The sequence below is a fragment of the Numida meleagris genome, chromosome 8 (assembly GCF_002078875.1).
Source record: "Numida meleagris isolate 19003 breed g44 Domestic line chromosome 8, NumMel1.0, whole genome shotgun sequence".
In the NCBI taxonomy this organism is placed as follows: Eukaryota; Metazoa; Chordata; class Aves; order Galliformes; family Numididae; genus Numida; species Numida meleagris.
In genome coordinates, this window is record NC_034416.1 from 5,208,753 (window position 1) to 5,228,754 (window position 20,002).

Consider the following 20,002-nt stretch of genomic DNA (forward strand, 5'->3'; position numbering starts at 1 on the left):
GTCGAGGGCGAAGCTGCCGCTCGGCATCGTCTTCTCGACGGCGCTGTTCTGCGGAGAGAGCGCGGCGGCCGCCGTCCTCTGCTTCTCCTACAGCCACTCCGACGACCGCTTCTGGCTGGCGCTCACCATCTTCTTCGTGCTCTGCCCCTCCGTCCTGGTGCAGCTCACCCTCATCTTTGTGCACCGCGACCTCAGCCGCGACCGGCCGCTCGTCCTGCTCATGCACCTGCTGCAGCTGGGGCCCATCATCAGGTGAGCGCGGCGGGGACCCGGGCACGGCTCTGCACGGCACGGCACGGCTCGGTTCCGCTCGGCTCCCCGGCAGGGCCGGGCGAGGAGAAGCGCCGCGCACCGCTGTCAGCAGCACTGCCCGCAGCGCAGCCCCTGCGCGCCCCTCTCCCCTCCCTGCCTGCAGGACCCCCCCGGGCTCTCTCAGCCTGTTGCATGCCTGCTGCCAAATGGGCTCTTCGCGCGGCTGCTTTGTGGAGTCAGCATTCGTCTTTGACTCTCGCTGTGGGTTTTGCCATTGCATTGCTGGGGGCTGAGATGCAAATCCGTGCTGGAGTGGCTGAAGGGGTCTGGAGAAGGGGGATGTGGGTGCGGAGGAGAGGGGCCGGGGGCTGCCACGCCCCGGCGGAGAGAGGAGGACGAAGGTGCGTGTTGCACAAGCCAGAGAGGTGCTGCTCTCACTGCTGGGGAATGCTGCCCTGCCTCTCTGGCTGCTGTCATCACTGCGCATTTGGGGAACGTCGTGCCGGTCCCACAGCTCACCCAGCGCCTGGCCCAGGGGGCAGCTGTGCTTCGGGGAGCACCAGCACTACAGCATTGCCTCATTGGATCACACTGGATTGCAGTGGCTGCCCCCCTGCACTGAGCATTTGCCACCAGCAGCTGCTGGGATTGGGTTTGGTGCTTGCCAGGGCAATGCCAAGCTTCTGGGGGATGCTGAGTGAGCTCTGGGACTACAGAGTGAGCTCACCCTGCTGCGGAGAATCATAGAATCATAAAATGCCTTCGGTTGGAAGAGACCCCAAGGATCATCAAGTTCCAACCCCCTTGCCACAGGCAGGGCCACCAACCTCCATGGAGGGCTGGCAGGGCACCATGCGCATCAATTGCCTTTGGAGCCAGGTGCTGGGGTGAAATCATTTTCCCATTAGAGTTTGGAATAGGCTGTGAGCACTGATCTGGCAAAAGAATCAGTCCCCAAACCCTCATTCCATTTGGGTTTGAAGCAAAGCAGAGGCTGTTTTCCCCATCAGCGCTCTCAGACAATTACCTCCTGCTGGCCCCCGAGCCAGCCCAGCCCACGGGGAACCACGGCTGCGCCCGGTCCATGTGCACTGCTGGTGGGACAGCGAGGCCAGCAGGGCTGGATGAAAGCTGCTGTGCCATGTGGCATCAGGAGGCAGCAAGAGGCAGCAGAGGAGGCTGCCCTCCCTGGAGCTGCAGGGTGCTGAGGGGACGTGCTCAGGAAGCTGTGTTATCTGCACTATCGGACATCGGCTTCCACCCCAGTCTCTGCTTCCTGCTGCTCCCACCGAGGAGGAAGTGTAGAAGGCTTTTGAGATCAAACACAACAGCAGAACGTTTCTCATGCTGTTGTGGGGTGCTCAACAGAGGGAAAACACAGCCTGGGGTGCTTACGCCCTTCCTTTAGCTCCCAATGGAGCTATTGTTCTTATCCCACCTGCAATGCACCGTCCTTGCTGCTGGCCCCGTGCTGGCCCCAAGTGCCGGAGTGGCTCGGGGCACATTGGGGTGACAGTGGCCGTATGCCCACAGGTGTGTGGAGGCCCTGGTGGTGTACTGCTGGTCGGGGGAGGAAGAGGAGCCCTATGTCACCATCACGCGCAAGCGGCGGCTGCGCAAGGGCTATGAGGTGGAGCTGGAGGAGGAGGTGGGCCATACAGTGCGCCGGCTGGCCACCCACCGCAACGCCTTCAAGCGCATGGCCGTCATCCAGGCCTTCCTGGGCTCCACCCCGCAGCTCACCCTGCAGCTCTACATCAGCATCCTGGAGAAGTACGTCCCCGTGGCACGAGGTAAGCGATGGGCTGTGTGCTGGGCACGAAAGATCTGCCATGGGTGTGCAGGGCATGGTGGCACCTCAGGGACGTGGTAGAACTTCAGGAGCTTGGTGGGACCTCAGGGCATGGTGGCATCTTGAGGGTATGGGAGAATCTCCTCAACTGCACAGTGGTGTGGCATCCAGATGGGACTCTACAGATAGGCCCCATCTGGCCCTGCCATCCTTGCCCTCCTGAACATGGAATACAACTCGTAGGATTTGGGCACCCTCCTATCCCCTGGTTTGCTTTGCTCATGCTTTCCATTCCGATCTAAGGCTGCAGAGGGTTGGGAGGAGCTGGTTGGGACCGAGATGTTCCCAGCTTAGGTGCTTGCTCTGTGGAGCCATGTAACCACCCGGTGCCCTGCCCTCATCAATGCTGTTCCCATGCACAGGGGCAGCATTTCTCGCTGCTTCACACCCCGGCCACAACCCGGTACAACCCCAGCTGGGAAAAGGGGAAGAGATTGATTAGCAGGGTGAGAAAATCCCCATGCTACCCCCAGCACTGTCTGACCCCCTGCCCTCTCCTCCCACAGCCATCCTCATGGGCATCTCCCTGGTATCGGTCACCTACGGGGCACTTGTCTGCAATGTCCTGGCCATCCAGGTCAAGTACGACGACTACAAGGTGCAGCTGCGGCCACTGGCCTTCCTCTGCATCGTGCTGTGGCGCAGCCTGGAGATCTCCACCCGCGTGGCTGTCCTGGTGCTCTTCAGCACCGTCTTCAAGCACTGGATCATCCCTATCGCCTTGGCCAACCTGCTGGTGGTCTTCTTCCAGCCCTGGGTGCAGTTCTGGCGCAGTGGCACGCGGCTGCCCGACAACATCGAGAAGAACTTCAGCCGGGTGGGCACGGTGGTGGTGCTGTTTGCCTTCACCCTGCTCTACGCCAGCATCAACATGTTCTGCTGGTCGGCCGTGCAGCTCAAGTTGGCTGACCGGGACCTCATTGACAAGTCACAGAACTGGGGCCGCTTGGCCGTGTACTACGTGGCCCGGCTGGCTGAGAACACAGCGCTGGTGGTGCTCTGGTACTTCTTCAAGACAGATGTCTATGAGAACATCTGCACGTTGCTGCTGGTGGTGCAGCTGCTGCTCGGCTACTGCCTGGCCATCTACTTCATGCTCCTCTTCTTCCAGTACCTGCACCCGTGCCGCCAGCTCTTCCGATACAACGTCGCTGATTTCCTGCACTGTGTCTGCTGCCGGCGGTCCGCAAGTGGTGCAGAGCTCCTGGAGGCACCACATGAACCTGGTGTGAGGCACAGCATCGTCTGAGGCTATGGACAAGGGGCCGTGGTGGCATGAGCCATGCCGAGGGCTCTGTGGTGCCGCGGTGGCAGCAGGTCCTGGTGCCCTGCCCTGAGCACCAGTATGTCCTCGTGGTGTCAGGGGACAGAGCGTGCCACCTGCCGGGCACACACACACGAGGGACCTATGGGGTGTGCGAACCCCATGGGGCACACAGCTCTGGGGAGCTTTGTCCCCACCCCGCTGTGACCCCAGGGACACTGCTCCGGGACTGTTTTGAGCAGTAAAGAAACTTTGTTGTGGCTCTGCATCTGGGTGCTGGCGGGCAGTGGTGACTCACGTGGGTGGGGACTGCCAGGACGGGGCTGGACAGGGTGCACACACGCTACCCATGTAACCTTTGCTCATGCTGCCCCTGAGCCCCCAGGGGACCAAGCTAGGCCCCCAGAGCCGGGGGCTGCAGTGCAGGCTCGGCAGCACAGCCCAATCCTTCCCAGCTGCTGCAGGCTCGCACTTGTCCCGTGATGGAGCAGATAAGGGGCAGGGAGGCTGCGGGCCTCATCCTGCCAGCACAGCTCTGGCTGTCGGCCGGCAGCGACCCCAGCTCTGGCACAGAGTGATCCTGCCCAACCTGTTCCTCTGGACACCAGGTGGTGGCTGCCACGCTGGCATGGGGTGCGGGTGCTGTGGTGCTGGACATCGCAGAGCTCATGATCCTGCTGCAGTGTGAACCTCCAGCAGCCACTGATAGGGCTGTCACTGCTGAGGGTGCTCAGCATCACTGGGTGTGCAGCTGGAACACACTGCCCGGGTGTGCAGCTGGAACACACTGCCCTGGTGTGCTGAACCCTGGCTGGCTCCTGGCACCAGCACGGTGGCACCGCTGTGCCCTGGCATGCTTGTGTTCTGCAGTTTTTCCCATGAAAAGTCATCAGGGGAGGCCACGGAGTGTCATGTTTGCCGAGCAGAGCCCTCTGCAATTTCCTGCCTCCAGGAAGTTCTTGCCTTAAAAAAGCACGCTTTGTCCCCAAATGCTGCAGGGGAATGGGAGGAGCAGGGCCATGCCCCGAAGTCCCCCCCCTGCGGTGCTGCTGCCACGTGGGACCCCGTGGGACCCCTCTCGACGAGGCTCCCCGGCACCGCACCCTGCCGTCGGGGCTGCGGGAGCGGGCTCAGCCCGGCGTTCCTGGAAGGAGCCTTTGAAAGCACGCGGCATTTCCTCCAAGACACGGCGGGGGAAAGTCCCCGCAGCGCCGTTCCCAGGGCCGGGGCCGTTCCCGGGGCTGCTGCCTCCATAAAACACGGGCGGGCGGCAGCGGGCGGCACTCGGTGCGGGCGGACGGGGACATCTCAGCATGGGCAACTGGCTGATCAACCACTGGTTCTCGGCTGCCGTCCTTGTGAGTGTGCGGGGATTGGGGTGCTGGGGGGCTGGAGGGAAACTGGGAGCTGTCCTGGCTCTGCTATCCACAGAGGGACGAATAACTCCTCTGTATGAGTGAAGGGTACAGCCCCGAGCGGTGGCTGCGGATCCCAGGTAAGGACTCCTGGGCTGAAAGGAAAGGGTGAGCCCCAGCGCTCGGGGATTATTTCTGCCTTGGCTGCCTCTTCCCAGTCACAACCCGAATGCCCCAAATCCCCAACCCCCCACAGCGGTGTAGAGAAGCGGTGCACCCCTCCTTGCGGCGTCCATAACTCACGGATGGAGAGAAACTGCTGCTGCTCTGCTCCGCTGCTAAGGGCAGGGAGGCTCCCACTCGGGTTTTCCCCTCCCACGGAGCTGCTCAGTGCTGGAGGAGCGGTGGCACCTGCAGCATTGCTACAGCAGCAGGCTGCAACAACTGGGAAACTGGGGGGTTGGCGGGGCAGAAAATTGGGATATTTGCCTTTTTTAAATTGTTAAAGAAAAACTGAACTCAGGGCAGAATGGTTTGGGGAGCTCTGCAGAAAACGTGAAACAATGCTGCTCCAGGGCAGTGCAGAGTGGTGCAGGGGAGCAGGGCTGTGCTGCGGGGCTGGCAGCACGGTGAGGACAGGCAGCTGCATCCCTGCAACATTTCCTCCTCCCAGACTTTTCCTGCTCGGTGTCTGCCCCAGGCCCTTCCCTTTCTCAGCAGCAGATATTTCCTTTATCATCTTTTCCTCATTCCTTCTGCATGCAAAAGGATGCGAGTGACAGGACGGTTATTTTGCAACACTTCTTTCCACCTTTGTTCCCACGTCCCATCTCACCCATGATGCTGCAGGAGTAAGGGAGCAGGATGGGATGCGCTGTGTTGATGCCCTCTATCTGTGCCAGCAGCCGTGTGCTGCAGGATGGGGGTCCCTCACAGCCCTTGGTTCCCCTGCAGGCGGCCTGGCTGGGCATCAACATCTTCCTCTTCACGTACTACTTTCTGTTCTTTGACCAGGACGACCGGTACTTCTACACCAGGGCCATCCTTGGGGTAAGGTGCTCCCTGCAGCACCCTGCCTGCCCCAGAGCCCTCCTGGCTGGGCTGCAGCAAGGCAGGGGCTGTAGCACCCCAGAGCCATTCCTTGTCCTGCCCTCTTCCAGCTCACCACCGCTCCATCCCAGTCCCTGCCTTGGTCTCTGTTCCTATCCCAGCATTACTCCGTACCAGTACCCATCCCACAGCCCCAGCCCAGATTGCTCGGTCCCTGCTCAGCATCACTTGGCCCCTTCCCATCCCGGGGCGCTCAGCCTGCAGGAAGCTGCACCTTGTCCCTGGCACAGCGGTACTCACCCCATCCCCGTCTCCATCTCCCCAGTCAGCCTTGGCGTGGGCCCGGGCATCAGCCAAGTGCCTCAACTTCAACAGCATGCTGATCCTGCTGCCTGTCTGCCGCAACCTGCTCTCCTTCCTGCGCGGGAGCTGCTCGGTGAGTGCCCACGGGCAGCCCCGCAGCTTGGCTGTCCCCGTCCCTGTTCCCGTCTCCGTCCCAACCCTGCCACCTCTCCTTGCAGTGCTGCAGGAGGACCCTGCGCAAGCAGCTCGACCACAACCTCACCTTCCACAAGCTGGTGGCCTACACGCTGGCCCTGCTCACAGGTAGCAGCACCCTGCTGCTCAGCCCATGTCCCCCCTGAGCCCTGTGGGGTGACAGCGGGTGACCGCCTGTTCCCCTGCACAGCCGTGCACACCATTGCCCATCTCTTCAACCTGGAGCGCTACAACCACAGCCAGCAGGCCAACGATGGCAGCCTGCATGCCGTCCTCTCCAAGATGCACCTGCAGGACAGCAACAAGTGGCTGAACCCCATCCACTCCAACCAGACGGTGAGCGTGGGTCCACCACCGCCAGCCCCCTGCCCTGTGCCCACCCTGACCCATCCTCCTGCCACCTCTGCAGACCGTCGAGTACGTGGCCTTCACCACTATCCCAGGGCTGACCGGGGTCATCATCACTCTGGCGCTCATCCTCATGGTCACGTCCTCCACTGAGTTCATCCGCAGGAACTACTTTGAGGTCTTCTGGTACACGCACCACCTCTTCATCATCTACTTCATTGGCCTCGTCATCCACGGCGTCGCGTAAGGCTCCTCCCAAAGGCTCCCAGAGCGGCAGAACAAGGGGCAACGGCCACAAATTGCCATTGTGGTGGCCACGTCTGCCCCAGGAGGAGCTGGATGCAGCCCCGTGGGGCCCCGTGCTCACCTTGCCTCCCTGCAGCGGGCTGGTGCGTGGGCAGACGGAGGAGAGCATGGAGGAAGTGCACCCGCAGCGCTGCGCTGAGTTCCTGGTGCAGAAGCCCAAGGAGTGCAAGGAGGAGTGCTGCAAAGAGCCCGAGTTTGGCAGCATCCCTGCAGAGGTAGGGATGGGAGAGGGGCTGTGGGAATCTGGACACTTGCATACTCCATTAGGGAGAGCACGTGGCCTGGGGGGCTCTGACTCCACGCTCCCCTCCACCCCACAGTCCTGGAAGTGGGTTCTGGCTCCCGTCATCCTCTACATCTTCGAGCGGATCCTGCGGATCTGGCGCGCGCGGCAGAAGGTGGTCGTCACCAAGGTAGGTGGTGGGGTTGTTGCACGGAGGAGGGCAGGGGCTGCTGCCATAGCTCCCATGCAGGTGGCAGGGCCAGGTGGGGCACTGAGCCCTGCTGCCCACCTTACAGGTGGTCATGCACCCTGCTAAAGTGCTGGAGCTGCAGATGCAGAAGAAGGGCTTCCGCATGGAAGTGGGGCAGTACATCTTTGTCAACTGCCCCGCTGTCTCCCTGCTGGAGTGGCACCCCTTCACCCTCACCTCAGCGCCTGAGGAGGACTTCTTCTCCATCCACATTCGGGTGGCTGGGGACTGGACGGAGCGCATCATTGACACCTTCCAGCAGCAGAAGCTGGAGATGCCCAGGTAGCCTGGGGAGCACCCCAATGGAGCACCCCAGGGGTTGGGGAGGCCGTGCCTCTTACCCAGGCCCTCCCTTGGCCAGGATCAAAGTGGATGGCCCCTTTGGCACGGCCAGCGAAGATGTGTTCCTGTACGAGGTGGCCATGCTGGTGGGAGCAGGCATCGGTGTCACCCCCTTCGCCTCCATCCTGAAGTCCATCTGGTACAGGTTCCAGCAGAATGACCAGACTCTCAAGACCAAGAAGGTACTGGGTGCCTCACGGGACCAGCTGGCCCCATACCATGGGTTTCTCCATGTTCAGAAGCACTTGGCTTCCCCACCCTCAACATCACATCCTTTCCCTGCTCCATCTTGAGTAACACTTCCTCCCCACGCCACTGCATCCCAGATCTACTTCTACTGGCTCTGCCGAGACACGGGTGCCTTCACCTGGTTCAATGACCTGCTTGCCTCACTGGAGCAAAAGATGGCTGAGTCTGGCAAGGCAGACTTCCTCACCTACCGGCTCTTCCTCACCGGCTGGGACACCAGCATTGTGAGTTGGCTGCGGGTGGGCACGGCCACAAGGGGCTGGTGGTGGCTGAGGTCCTCACTCTCCCTGCTCTGCCCAGGCCGACAATGCAGCGCTCCACTTTGACACGGTCACGGACACAGTGACGGGCCTGAGGCAAAAAACCATCTTTGGGCGGCCCAGGTGGGATACTGAGTTCTCAGTGGTGGCCACAGCCCACCCCAGGTGAGATATGGGAGCTTTGGGGTGTCAGTGCCAGGAGGCATCCCCTGGTCCCCAGCACCCACAGCCCCTCACTGTGTGCAGGTCGGTGGTTGGCGTGTTCTTGTGCGGGCCAGAGGCATTGGCAAAGGTCCTACAGAGATCTTGTCACCAGCACTCCAGCCTGGACCCCAGAAAGGTCAAATTCTACTTCAACAAGGAGAACTTCTAAGTGGGAGCCAGGCTGGGACCACAGGCAGCAGAGAACAGAGAGCCTGCTGCTCTCACTTCTCTTTTTGAAGCAACTCTGCCTGGGATGAACATCAGCTGAAAAGCACATGTACAAGAACCAGGCAAGACAGCAAGATTGTCCTTCATAAGGAGAAACTCTGGGTTCACAGACTGCTGCCTCCTTGACCCTACGAAGGGTCCCTGTGAGGGAAAATGAGCCCAGCTCTCGGCGTGGCCCCCCATGAGACACACATTGGGACAGTACTGAAGCAGCACGCAGGCGCAGACCAGCAGGAAGCAAGGGGAGCCCAGCAGGCTGGGCGAGATGGTGGGGGGCAGAAGTGGCACCAGGGCACCAAGTGCCAAACACGCCCCTCCAGATTTAAATGGCCCTCTCCATAAAACAGTAAATTAAACTTGTTTTCCTTTGCAATAAAAGCCATGGGTGACGTCTCAGTCTGTGCAGGTGTGAAGGAAGCCCACTGTTTGCCCCCCTTTACTGGGCTGCAATAAAAAGGCAATAAACCCTCCGGGCTGAAGTGTAGGGTGGTGGGGCTGGCTGCCTGCCAATCCTCTCCCTCCACAGAGACTCACAGGCTCCAAAGACCCAAGCTTGCACCAACCACCGGGCACAAACCAGCACACAGGCAGACTTCAAGTGCAAAGATAACAAATTCTGCTCAAGCATATGCACAGAGGAGGAGAAAAACACCCTCTGAGGGCAGGCAGGTGTGGTAAGCGATACAGCAATTGGATACGGAGTCCTTCTGCTCTTGTTGACAGGGACAGAAAGCTGAGCTCCCTGTCATGCCCCAGAGGAGGGCACAGCCAGGCTGGCCTGCACCACGGGGCATCCACTGCTCTGTCTCCTGGCCCATGGGCTGTTGTCACCAGCCAGACACCTTCCCTGGGCAGCCTGCTCGCCCTGTTTGGTAGCCAGCACTTTCTAGCAGGAAGGTGCAGAAAGACTGTACCCAGGGAGCTTAACAGTCCCCCAGAGCCTCCTCAGCCCCAACGCTTGCTGCCCAAGCCTGCCTGATAACCCATGTCACCCCAGGTGACAATTTCCGCTTCCTGCCGGCTGTTGCGTGAGTGCCTCCCTCCACGTGCTGCCCCTGCTCAGCCCACCACCCCAGGGTGCTTTCTACCACACGTTGCTCCCTGGTGAACAAGAAATCCCAGCTGGGATTTCTGCTGGGAAAAGGGTGAGGAACTTGAGAGGTTCAGACTAGGATGGAGCCAGGCCAGGTTGTTCCCAGCAGTCCTCCTGCCTATGAGGGACCATACGAGGCAGTCTGAGACAAAGCTTTACTCAAACCCTCCTCCCACTTTATTTCAAACATCATAAAATATACACACACAAAAAGGAATGAGTTGGGAGGGAAAACAGTGGAGAAACTGTTTGGAAACTGCAAGGAGAAACCTCTCCCTAAACGCAGCATCAACTCAAACAACAGGAAACAGCTGCCATGGAGCACCTTCTCTGCCCATCACATGCCTGCCAGGCCTGTGAGAAGGAAGGGGAGGGAAGTGAGCACGGAGAGGAAAAGCAGGGCCGCCCTGCACTGAACAGCTCTCTGATTCACTGCAGGAGAGCAGGCACAGGCTTAAGGACATCACCTGTCAGGGAGCACCCGTGGATTTCTGGATTTGCTCCTTTAGAATAAGGATGCTTTGCCGTTGCTCTGGGGGCAGCATGGCGATCTGGTCTGCTGTCAGCTGCAGAACCTGCATGATCAGGGCCGCCTGTGGGGAGAAGGGAGAGTAAGAATCGCCCTCTGCCAGCACAGCCATGGGTTACCACAGCCAGGAAAAGGGGTGCAGGACGGACTGAGTTTCCTCTGCAGCAGGACCACGGAGCTGCCCAAGCTCTGAGCAGAGCAGGGTAGAATAACCTCCTGCTCCAAATACAGCAGGAAAGAAAACAAGTTTTCTGAAGCATGGTTGTCCTCTACCATGGTAAAGCACATAGAAAGTGCTGCCCTCATTGTCTAACCCCTTCCCATTGGTCCACTCACCTTCTCATGATCCTGGGGGGTGACCTGGCTCTGTCCAGGGCTAAAACCTCCAGGCTGACCAGCTCCCTGGACCCCTGCCCCAGGAATGCCCCCTCCTTGCATGCCAGCCCCTGCCATGTTAGGAACCTACGGGTACAAGAGAGGGGATAAGAACTGAGGGTTCTCTGGACTCAGCCATACAGATACACGAACATAAAGCAGGCTTTGTGCTTCCAGGGCACGCTGCTCTGCAGGGAGTCTTCCACCTCCAGCTGTCACATGCATACCCCTCACTCAGCCCCAATTCACGAGACACCTTCAGCGCACAGTCAGCCACGCAGAGCTGTACCTGGCGGGGTCCCTGCGGGCCGCTGGCTCCCATATTAAGTGGTCCAGGGCCCTGTATGCCACCAGGCATTGGGCCACGTGGGTTGGGACCAGGCCCTCGAGGCTCCAGGCCTCGGGACTCCATGACCCTGGCCTCCATGGCCCTGGCTTCGAGCACTCGTGGCTCCAGGACCCGTGGCTCCATGCCCCTCGGCTCCAGGCCCCGTGCCTCCATCACCCGGGGCTCCAGGCCTCGTGGCTCCAATCCTCGCGGTTCCAGCCCTCGGGGATCTCTTCCAACTGCAGAGGAAGGACAAGGCAAGCTGTAGAAGGGAGCAGTGCCGTGGGGTTATAGGAGTGAGCCCACTGCCTTCTCTGCTGGGAAGCTAGCAAATGCCAGGAAGATGTAGGGCCAGGGAAAAGGAGACATGCCCAGAAGAAGCCCCTTACCCTGCAGGACTGTCCCTCGTGCCCTGGGTTCATTTCACTGCCCAAACCCCCTTTTATGTTTTGAGCTGAGGCAGTGAGCTCCACTCTGACCCTCTGTCTGCATGCTTTAAGCTACCCGTTATTTCATGCCCCCTCTCTCACCTCGAGCATCCATCAAGGGCCCCCGCGGCTCTCCCATCAGTGGTCGGGGTTCTCCCATGGGTCCACCCCTCATCTCATGGGGGGGGCCACGGCTATCGTGGCCAGGCATATGATGCATAGGGGCTCCTTGGTGGGGCGGCCCAAGGTAACCTCTGATGCAGAGAGACGAGGAGAGCAAAGCAGGAGGAGGAGAAAAAGCGAGAGAGTGTAAATCAGACACTGGCTTGGCACGGTCTGGGCAGAGCGTTGGGATTGCCCCCAAAGCCGGCCGCTGGCAAGGCTTGCACAGGGATGAATGCTGTCGGTCTCTTGTCTCAGGGCTGCTGATAGCACCCTGGGGATGCCCCATCCCTGGGAAAGGGGACTGGTCCCCACGGTTGGCAGCACGCAGGCCTCCAACCAGGCAGCAGTGACTCCCGGAAGGCTCGTGCCATCCCTGTCCTCAGTGAGGTCACCCCTGGGCAGGGAACAGTGCAAGGGGCTCCTCTCCTTCCCTCTCCCCTCACCTGGGCTCCACATCTCCAGTGACTGAGAGCAGGGTCCCTCCACGAGGGTCATTCGGGGCATCTCCCAAAAGGCCTCGGGGCGGCGGGCCACTAGCAGGTAGAGGTCCACGCTGCATAGGGGCCCTCGGGTCTGGCATGGGCACTGCCAGGGAGACATACAAGAACTTGTGAGGACCTACACAACCAGTGCTGCGCTGAGACTGTCCCCCAGCGCCCTCGGGGCTGGGATGTGCACTGCCTCTCTGCTCCCCGGCACAGGTGAGTGGGCCGTGCTGACTGCTGGGGGAGCAGTCCCTTGGATAAGGCCAGAATGCACCAAAGCCCCTTCCCTAGGTGCTCATTACATCACTCTCTTTCCCCCTCTGGTTCTACCTCAGGCTCTTTACAACACCAAGTGCTCAAACAGCATGGGTGCCCCCTGGCAATCCCTAAGAGCATGGGCCAATACGAGACCAGGAGCAAAGCAAGACCTGGAAAGCTCCTGGCAGGAAAGTGCCTAAGGGGGCCGGATCCTAGGTGAAGACCCTCTCCAAACAGGCGCTTCATTTCCACTGGTGACTCTCTGCGTGCCACTAGCTTGTTCTCCTCTCCTGCCCCCGGAGGAAATCCTGCTGCCTCCTAACCCTGCCAGGCTACACAGAGTGATGCGAGTCCCCAGCCCTGAGCACAGTGTAGTGACAGCTGCTCTCCACACACTGCACAACGAGCTCCATGACAGCATGGAGCAGGCAAGCGCCGCGATACCTTGAACGCGTTCGATAGACGCAGGCCTGGCAGGTCCCACGGGCGAGAGCTGCAGGGTCCCTGGGCAAGCAGCAGGAAAAGAGGGAAAGAGCAGACACGTAAATAGTGTATGCACACATGCACGCAGCCTTGGGGACAGTGCTGTCTCAGCCTGTAGAATCACCTCTGCTCCCTGGCATCCCCCAGGACACCTACTGAGAAGACGCTGCCTGCTGCCAGTCCGGCTGTATCAGCCACTTCCACCAACACCACGTCCACCACCACAGGTACGGCAGCCAGATCGGCGCAAAGCGCCAGGCTGGGCACGGCCCTTCCTTTGCTCACTCTGTGAACACGCAGGGAGTGGAGTGAACCTTGCTGCAGGAAGCCCTGCCAAGAGAATTGGCATGCTGCAGGGCCACGCTGCAGCCCACAGCGAGTCAGATCTTGCCCCTGCCTGCAGCTGCCTTGGGGACTTCCCAGTGCTGGTTTTCTGTCTGCTCTTCAAAACCTTCTGGGTATCAGCGAAACTGCCAAGAACTGCAGGATTTCTCTTGGGATGATGGTGCCCACCCTGAGAATAACAACAGTCAACTGCCTTAAGACACCTAAGAGTGGAGGAACTCAGAACAGGTTTGGTACTCTGCTGACACAAGACCTAAGATGCAAATCTAGGCGACAGAGATGTCAGTGCCCTGCATGCCTTGCTACTGGAAGAACAGGAACGCCTCGCCTTGGTTGTGCTAACCGTGGGGCAGCCGCTCAGTGCTGAATGGTGAGGAATCCAGCTCCAGGGCTGGGCTGTACAGACCGTGCCTGCAGAGGGAGGGACGGCCAAGCAACCGCCCGCTGCGGAACTCCCTGCCAAGCCTCGCACTCACTATCACAAGCAAAAGCGAAGACCCAGCTCCCTCTGCTGGGCACGGCACAGAAAGCACAGGGAGACACGGGCAGACACTGCAGCAGTATAGCTGCTTCCCAGCATCCAGGCAGCAATGGAGCAGGGCAGAGACTGGAGAAGAGCAAGCTCTGCCTGCCTGCACAAGCACAGGGACAGACACGGGCTCACAGAGAGATGAAAAACACAGGCACATCCCGCCCAGTGGAACGGCAGCTCTCCTGGCTTCCAGGACACATCTGCACAACAGAGTATAGAAAAAGCTGGAAGCAAACTGGTGCACAGGCTGGAGCCCTGGAGGCAGGAGAGCTGTTGCCACAGCCTTGCACCTAAGAGAAAAAACCCAGACGTGGCCCAGTGCTATAGGAGCTGCCGTGTCTCCAGATGCAGCAGCAACAAGGCTGCAGGTAGCTGGCAGGGGCTCTCCCAGTGCAACATTGCTCAGAACCTGTAGCCTGGGCCCCTGCTGGAGCAAGGCTCACATGTCACACGGCATAAACTTAACCTCTGCTGTACCTTGTCCGCGCTCCAATGGCACAGGCCCTCCTCCAGGCATGCCGACCTGCGGCTGCAATCCACCTGAGGGGGAAAAAGCAGAGGTAAGATCCCTTCCCTGTTGTCCCTGTACAACCAACCAATTCATTTGGCCCCAAATACCTACCCCCTCCCAGCTCCTGGGGTAACATCTGGAGATTTATTTTCTTGCTGTTGGCTGCCCATGGAGATAGGCCAACTTTCTGAACTGCCATTGACAGCAGCCACAATCATGGCACGGAGTATAAGTGCTCTCATGGGGCCCAGCCCTATGGTTATGGAAAGGTACAGAGGGGCTGTCTGCAGGACCCATGTGCCAGGGCAGTCCGGACACCGCTCAGCCAAAACCCACACACTCACCTCCTGGAGCCATGGGGCCAGGGCCAGGGCCCTGCACAGCAGCTGCCATCTGTCCTGGGGCCGGCACTCCTCCCTGCATAGGCGGCTGCATCAGAGGGGGAGCGCCGTTTACATGCATGCCACCCTGTCCAGGAGAGAAACCAGGCCTCAGCAAAACCCTGTCAGCACAGCTGGGAAATGTGGGGCTGGTAATGCCCACCACTCCCCAGCATGGTAAATGTGTCCCGTAGGCTCTTACTATGGGTTGTGGCTGGGACGATGGGGTATTCTGTGGGTTCAGCTGGGCATTAGGCCCTGGCCCAGGTCCCGGTCCTGGCCCAGGTCCCGGCACAGCCTGCTGGTTGCCTGGGATCAGAGGAGGAACGCTAGTCTGACGATGCAGGATTTTCTAGAAGCAGAAGGAGAAGAAAGGAGTTCTCTTTCACTCCTCACTTCACAACAGGCTGCTGCCAACATCCTACCAGCCCCAAATGAGACAGCGAGGGACAAACCAGTGCGATCTCTGGGTCGACGATCCTCATTACCACCTGGGCCTGCAGCAGGGCATAAGCCAGCTGGGGGTTCTGCAGCAGCATGTTCCTGGCCTCCTGGGGGCTGTTCTGGACGCACAACTGAGAATACACATAGAGATCAGCACTCCAGCAAGGCATGACACAGGCTGCAGGCCACGGGCAGCTGTGGTAGAAGGTTCTGAGCTCACGCAGAGAGCAGGGAGCATAGCTCCCCTCTTCACTCACCTTCATCTGCTTCATCAGCTCAAACATCTGCTCAGGTGGCAGGCTGGCCACTGCGCGGCTGATGGACTCAGGAGCATCCTCAGGATTGACAGGGTCCCCGTAGGGTGACTCTATGATGGGTGCACCTGTGCCCAAGCCTGCAACAGAGTTTGTGATATAAGCCGCAACCTCAGAAGGCAGAGTGAGCCAGTGTTTAGAACTGGCTGCTCGTTAGAAGGGGAGTGCCATGCCATTAAGGGGAGGCAGCAAAAGAAGGGAGATCTGGAAGGAGAGAGAACCACCAGCTCAGCCCACATCCTCTCTGCAAAGATTCTTGCTGGGTCACTTGGAGCAGGCCAGCTCCGCCAGCCTCACAGAGCAGGTATGTACTGCAATGCCAGGAAGGCCAGGCCCAGCACAGCATCAGTGTTCTCTGGCACAGAATTCAGACTCACTCTTCAGCTCCTCCTTGTTCTTCTCGCTGGCCGCATTGTCGACACGGAGGGCCCTCCCGCTGAACTCCCGTCCATTCAGGTTCCGCATGGCACTGAGGGCCGTCTCCTGGTCCTGGTACTCGCAGAAGCCATATCCCTTCGGTTTTCCTGTCTCCCTGTCATACACCAACCTGCACAACAAGAGGAGAGCCATCACCACTGAGGGCAGCTCACAGCCGGGAGTGAGAAAACATCTCTGCAGAGTCTCTTAGTGCTCCTGTTCTGCACCCACAGCTCTCAACAGAGCACAGTTAGGATGCAGCGAGGCAGCTGGTCTGGCCGTGGATACAGCATGCCCACGTTCACGCCGCAGTGCTTGGGCTCTACGTCCCCAGCTCTCGGCACAGAGCATGGCCCCGTATCCCCCGGGTGCCCGTAGCACGGCCCTCACACACCCGCAACCCACGGCGATGCCGGCCCCCCGCGGGCCCAGGCCTCGTTCCACTCCGTCCGTTTGAAGGCCGTTCCGCTGCGCACGAAGGCGGCCGGGGGAGCAGAGGGGACGACCGAGCCGCTCTCACCTGAAGCTGACCACGGGTCCGACCTCGGAGAAAATGTCCTTCAGCTGCTCCTCTGTGGCCTCGTACGGGATGTTCCCCACTGCGGGAGAGAGACGACGGCGCTCAGCCCGCGGCACGGGGGGCGTGAAGCCGCAGAGCCGCACCCCAGGCAGCCCGGCCCGCTGCCACCCCCCGCCGCGCGGCCCTCACCGAAAACCGAGCGCAGGGAGCGGTCCACGGCCGGGTCGCGCACCGACAGCCCCGCCATGCTGCCCGCCGCTTCCGGTCCCCGCGCGGCACCGCCCCCTCACTTCCGCCCGCACCTAACGTGGCGGCGGCGGAGCGCGACCGGAAGGCGCTCCGGGTGGAAACGGCGGCTCGTGCGGTAGGGCTGGGGACCGTGCGGCGCGGGAGCGGGATCTTCCCGGGGCTGCCGGCCGCTGGGCAGCTTCAGGACCGCGGGGGTGCGGTGCGGGGCAGGGCCCTGAGGCACCACCCGCCGGGTCCGCCATCCCTCGGTGCCCCCCATCCGTGGGTGCCCACATCCATTGGTGCCCCATCCCTTAACGTCCCCAACTTCTTAGCCCCAGCCATCCCTCGGTGCTCCTTCCCCTTGGATCCCCCAACCCTTCGGGCTCCCCGTGCCCACGCAGCCCCATCTCCCTCGTGCCCGCTCCGAGCTCAGCACCCCCATGTCCCACACGCAGGTGCCGCGTTCCTGTTGGCCATCCGTGTCCCTTCGTCCTCCGCGATGGCTGTGGGGGATGGCACCATCCCCGCGTTGGCCACGGAGCCGCGTTTTGCCCAGCACCTGAGGTGAGCCGGGAGGGAGCCGTGTGGCCCTGCAGTGTCCCCACGCTGGGCTCTGGCTGCAGCGAGGCTGGGGAGGCTGCAGGGGGAAAGGAGTGCGTGAGGCGGCTCTGGCCCTGCAGGAAGCGTTTGGAAGAGGCCCAGCTCCTGGATGCCCGGTACCGGCTGCAGAAGGTGCCGGGGGGCAGCGTGGCCCTGCCCGTGCTGGAGGAGAAGGCAGCGGAGCAGTGGCTGCAGGACAACGGGCTGCAGGAGCTGTCCTGCCGGCTGCTCCGGATCCAGGTGGGCACGGCCCTGTGTTGTGGCACAGGCTCAGGCTGGTGGCCTCACTCACCGTGTCCCACCTGCAGGACCCTGTCCCCTCAAAGGCCGCCAGCGTGCAGCCGCCCGCCCAGAAGCTGCGCTGTGAGCTGCGCCGGCTGCTGCTGGAACTGGGAGAGAGCTGGTCAGAAGAGCTGGAGTGTGACGTGCCCCGCACCTGGCAGCGGCATGGGGACTTGGTCCTGCTGAGCGAGGACAGCTTCAGCGCTGCGCTGTGGGCAAAGCTGGGTGAGCAGAGCGGAGCTGCACACATGGCTGCCACCAGGGTGCTGCTGGCCTCTCCCAGTGCTCCCAGCACAGCTGCGTTGCAGGCCCCGTGCTCTGGGAGACGGTCGCCTCAGCTCTGGGTGCCCAGCGTGTGGCCAAGAGAGGACGGGTGTTGCCAGACAAGATGCGCTCCCCCAGTGTCACCCTGCTGCTGGGCCACAACAGCTGGGTGGAGCATGTGGACAATGGCATTCGGTAGGAGGAGCAGTGATGTGGGGCACGGCTGTTGAAGCCTGGAAAAGGCGCCGCTCTCACCGGACTGGTGGTGTCCCCCAGGTACACGTTCGATGTGACAAAGTGTATGTTCTCCCCGGGTAATATCACGGAGAAGCTGCGAGTGGCCTCGATGCAGTGCTTCGGGGAGGTGCTGGTGGATCTCTATGCAGGTAACAGCCCCTAGGGGTGGCGGAGGGGTTCTGCAGGGCAGGTGGAGAGCAGTGGTGCGGGTGTTGATGGCATCCAGATTGATGTGAAACAGCACTAACTCTGCATTGAAAAATGAGCTGGGTTGGAAAAATCTGGGATCTGACTTAGAGCTCTTGCCCCATCTGGAAGCCCTCAGGTAATGTGGCACCACTGTCCCTCCTGGGACCACATTGGGTGCTTGGGACAACCTTGTGCTCAGGCTCTGCAGAGCACTGCTCTGTACTTAGTGCTGCTCACAGGAATTGTCTGCATCCAGTGAAAAGCTTTGTCCTCTTTTTGAACCTGGAGGTTGTTTCTGAAAAGTTCCCATCAATGTCCTGACTATATGGGGTGTGATGTGCTTCTGTAACCAGCCATTGCTAACTGAAGCAAGCAGCTGGTGTCTGCTCCTGTGCTGTGAGTGGCTGGGGACATGGTGTCAGGCTTCTGTGTGTGGAGGGCTCTGTTCTGTTTGTAGGGAACTCAGCATTTCCCATTTGTGCCACAGAGAAGGGATGTCACACTTACAGAGGTACTCTTGATCAACTAAAACAAACACCAATCTTGACACTTCTGCATAGGCTGGGAGCAGAGCAGGACAGGGTAGAATTAATGGGTAAAGACAGACCATAAAATAAGTTTCTTTGTACACATTTTTTTTAAGCTGAATTTTGGTTTTATGAGATGAGAGGAAATGAAAGTCCATTTTGTAGGTATTTCCCTGATACCTGGGGTGGTTCTGACCCAGAGCAGATGCATAGAGCTAAGGGTGGTAATCCACATCCTGAGCTGCCTCTGAGGAGGCTGACCCCAGGGGGTACTTGCCCTCTGCCACCTCCTCTGTCCCCAGGGATCGGGTACTTCACGCTACCATACCTGGTTCACGCGGCTGCTGCCTTTGTCCACGCCTGTGAGTGGAACCCACACGCCCTGGAGGCCCTGAGGAGGAACCTGGCACTGAATGGTGTGCAGGACCGCTGCCAGATCCACGCTGGGGACAGCAGGCAGGTGGGCAGCACCTCGGGCATGGCGCTCTGCCCTCCTGTGGGCCTCGCTCACCATCCTCCTCCTCCTCCCAGCTGCAGCTGCAGGATGTGGCTGACCGTGTGAACCTGGGACTGATCCCCAGCTCCGAGGAGGGTTGGCCCGTGGCCTGCCGTGTCCTGAAGAAGGGCACGGGAGGGGTTCTGCACATCCACCACAACGTGGAGGCTCGCCCCGTGCCTCCGGATCTGAAGGATGAGGAGAGGCTCCCAGAGGAATCCAGCTCTGAGCAGGAGGATGGAGAGCACCAGAACTCTGAGGAGATGGAGAGCGGTGGGCAGGAGGTGCTGGTGGCCAGGGTCAGGCCTGAGTGGTGGAGCTGGGCTGAGGCAGCTGCTGCACGGATCCACGGGCTGCTGGCAGAGCTGCACGGCCAGCCATGGCAGACCCGCATCCTGCACATCGAGGCGGTGAAATCCTACGCGCCCCATGTGCATCACATTGTGCTGGACCTCGAGTGCCGCCCGATGCCTCCCACCTAGCTGGCCGCGAGGCCCCAGTGTGGCTCCAGGTCTGGATTTTGCCTTCTGGATGTGGTTTACATCCCTTGTTCCCAGGTGGCAGCAGTGCCCAGCAGCGAGCCATGCCCCTGCCATCCCTGTGCTGTGCCCAGGGCTGCTGTGCAAGGGGAGCTGCACTAAGCTGAGCTGCACAGGGAGAGTGTGATGGCAGATGGGGCTGAGGGTGCCCGCAGTCCCACCCCAGCTCTGCCTGCTGCTGCCCAGTGCAGGGACATCGCACTGCCTTGGGCGTGTGCTGACACTTTCAGCCCCATTTTCACATGGGAGTGAGCTGCAGGGCCGAATAAACCTCAGTATTTGTGCTGGGCTTTGTTTCAGTGTGTCATGTGCAGGCTCTGTTCGGTGCTGATTTTTTTTAATGCTGAAA

At 60.5% G+C, this 20,002-nt stretch overlaps 4 protein-coding genes across 10 annotated transcripts; 3 read left to right on the forward strand and 1 right to left on the reverse strand.

Annotated features, from left to right (window-relative positions):
- Positions 5–3,636, forward strand: XKRX (XK related, X-linked; the record flags this gene model as incomplete). Its single annotated transcript, XM_021406444.1, has 3 exons — positions 5–252; positions 1,786–2,045; positions 2,611–3,636. Coding segments are annotated over 3 exons (1,251 nt in total), but the record flags the coding sequence as incomplete, so codon positions are not given.
- On the forward strand, positions 3,766–9,059 carry NOX1 (NADPH oxidase 1). Of its 4 annotated transcripts, XM_021406323.1 has the most exons (13): positions 3,766–4,726; positions 5,678–5,773; positions 6,099–6,209; positions 6,295–6,379; positions 6,462–6,607; positions 6,681–6,862; positions 7,002–7,140; positions 7,246–7,338; positions 7,445–7,680; positions 7,760–7,922; positions 8,067–8,213; positions 8,290–8,414; positions 8,496–9,059. In XM_021406323.1, the coding sequence occupies exons 1-13, from the start codon at positions 4,682–4,684 to the stop codon at positions 8,620–8,622; spliced, it is 1,695 nt and encodes a 564-aa protein (XP_021261998.1). In that variant the 5' UTR covers positions 3,766–4,681; the 3' UTR covers positions 8,623–9,059. The 4 variants fall into 4 exon arrangements, with proteins under 4 accessions (XP_021261998.1, XP_021261996.1, XP_021261995.1 ...); XM_021406321.1 differs by having other exon boundaries at positions 3,766–5,773; XM_021406320.1 differs by having other exon boundaries at positions 5,678–6,607.
- Positions 9,929–16,595, reverse strand: CSTF2 (cleavage stimulation factor subunit 2). Of its 3 annotated transcripts, XM_021405907.1 has the most exons (15): positions 16,478–16,595; positions 16,289–16,367; positions 15,729–15,898; positions 15,295–15,431; positions 15,049–15,168; positions 14,796–14,945; positions 14,558–14,681; positions 14,180–14,242; positions 12,787–12,846; positions 12,043–12,184; positions 11,537–11,688; positions 10,968–11,245; positions 10,640–10,765; positions 10,242–10,367; positions 9,929–10,128 (listed from the first exon to the last, which is right to left on the reverse strand). In XM_021405907.1, the coding sequence occupies exons 1-14, from the start codon at positions 16,533–16,535 to the stop codon at positions 10,245–10,247; spliced, it is 1,782 nt and encodes a 593-aa protein (XP_021261582.1). In that variant the 5' UTR covers positions 16,536–16,595; the 3' UTR covers positions 9,929–10,128; positions 10,242–10,244. The 3 variants fall into 3 exon arrangements, with proteins under 3 accessions (XP_021261582.1, XP_021261583.1, XP_021261584.1); XM_021405908.1 differs by lacking the exon at positions 12,787–12,846; XM_021405909.1 differs by lacking the exons at positions 11,537–11,688; positions 12,043–12,184; positions 12,787–12,846.
- TRMT12 (tRNA methyltransferase 12 homolog) lies at positions 16,533–19,943 on the forward strand. Of its 2 annotated transcripts, XM_021405911.1 has the most exons (8): positions 16,573–16,652; positions 16,975–17,083; positions 17,200–17,359; positions 17,428–17,626; positions 17,710–17,860; positions 17,942–18,051; positions 18,885–19,078; positions 19,150–19,943. In XM_021405911.1, the coding sequence occupies exons 2-8, from the start codon at positions 17,019–17,021 to the stop codon at positions 19,594–19,596; spliced, it is 1,326 nt and encodes a 441-aa protein (XP_021261586.1). In that variant the 5' UTR covers positions 16,573–16,652; positions 16,975–17,018; the 3' UTR covers positions 19,597–19,943. The 2 variants fall into 2 exon arrangements, with proteins under 2 accessions (XP_021261585.1, XP_021261586.1); XM_021405910.1 differs by having other exon boundaries at positions 16,533–16,652; positions 16,975–17,359; positions 18,921–19,078; positions 19,150–19,942.

What these genes read in the sequence shown, in the direction of transcription:
- NOX1 (XM_021406319.1), top strand. Translation starts at nt 5,588, where the DNA reads ATGGGATGCGCTGTGTTGATGCCCTCTATCTGTGCCAGCAGCCGTGTG. An exon ending in CAGAAGCTGGAGATGCCCAG is followed by an intron (nt 7,681 to 7,759) that starts GTAGCCTGGGGA and finishes TCCCTTGGCCAG; the next exon opens with GATCAAAGTGGATGGCCCCT. An exon ending in GTGGCCACAGCCCACCCCAG is followed by an intron (nt 8,415 to 8,495) that starts GTGAGATATGGG and finishes CACTGTGTGCAG; the next exon opens with GTCGGTGGTTGGCGTGTTCT.
- CSTF2 (XM_021405907.1), bottom strand. Translation starts at nt 16,535, where the DNA reads ATGGCGGGGCTGTCGGTGCGCGACCCGGCCGTGGACCGCTCCCTGCGC. An exon ending in GTCTATCGAACGCGTTCAAG is followed by an intron (nt 12,185 to 12,786) that starts GTATCGCGGCGC and finishes TCTCCCTGGCAG; the next exon opens with TGCCCATGCCAGACCCGAGG. An exon ending in ACTGGAGATGTGGAGCCCAG is followed by an intron (nt 11,689 to 12,042) that starts GTGAGGGGAGAG and finishes TCTCTGCATCAG; the next exon opens with AGGTTACCTTGGGCCGCCCC.
- TRMT12 (XM_021405910.1), top strand. Translation starts at nt 16,534, where the DNA reads ATGCTGCCCGCCGCTTCCGGTCCCCGCGCGGCACCGCCCCCTCACTTC. An exon ending in TGCGCTGTGGGCAAAGCTGG is followed by an intron (nt 17,627 to 17,709) that starts GTGAGCAGAGCG and finishes GCTGCGTTGCAG; the next exon opens with GCCCCGTGCTCTGGGAGACG. An exon ending in GCTGGTGGATCTCTATGCAG is followed by an intron (nt 18,052 to 18,920) that starts GTAACAGCCCCT and finishes CTCTGTCCCCAG; the next exon opens with GGATCGGGTACTTCACGCTA.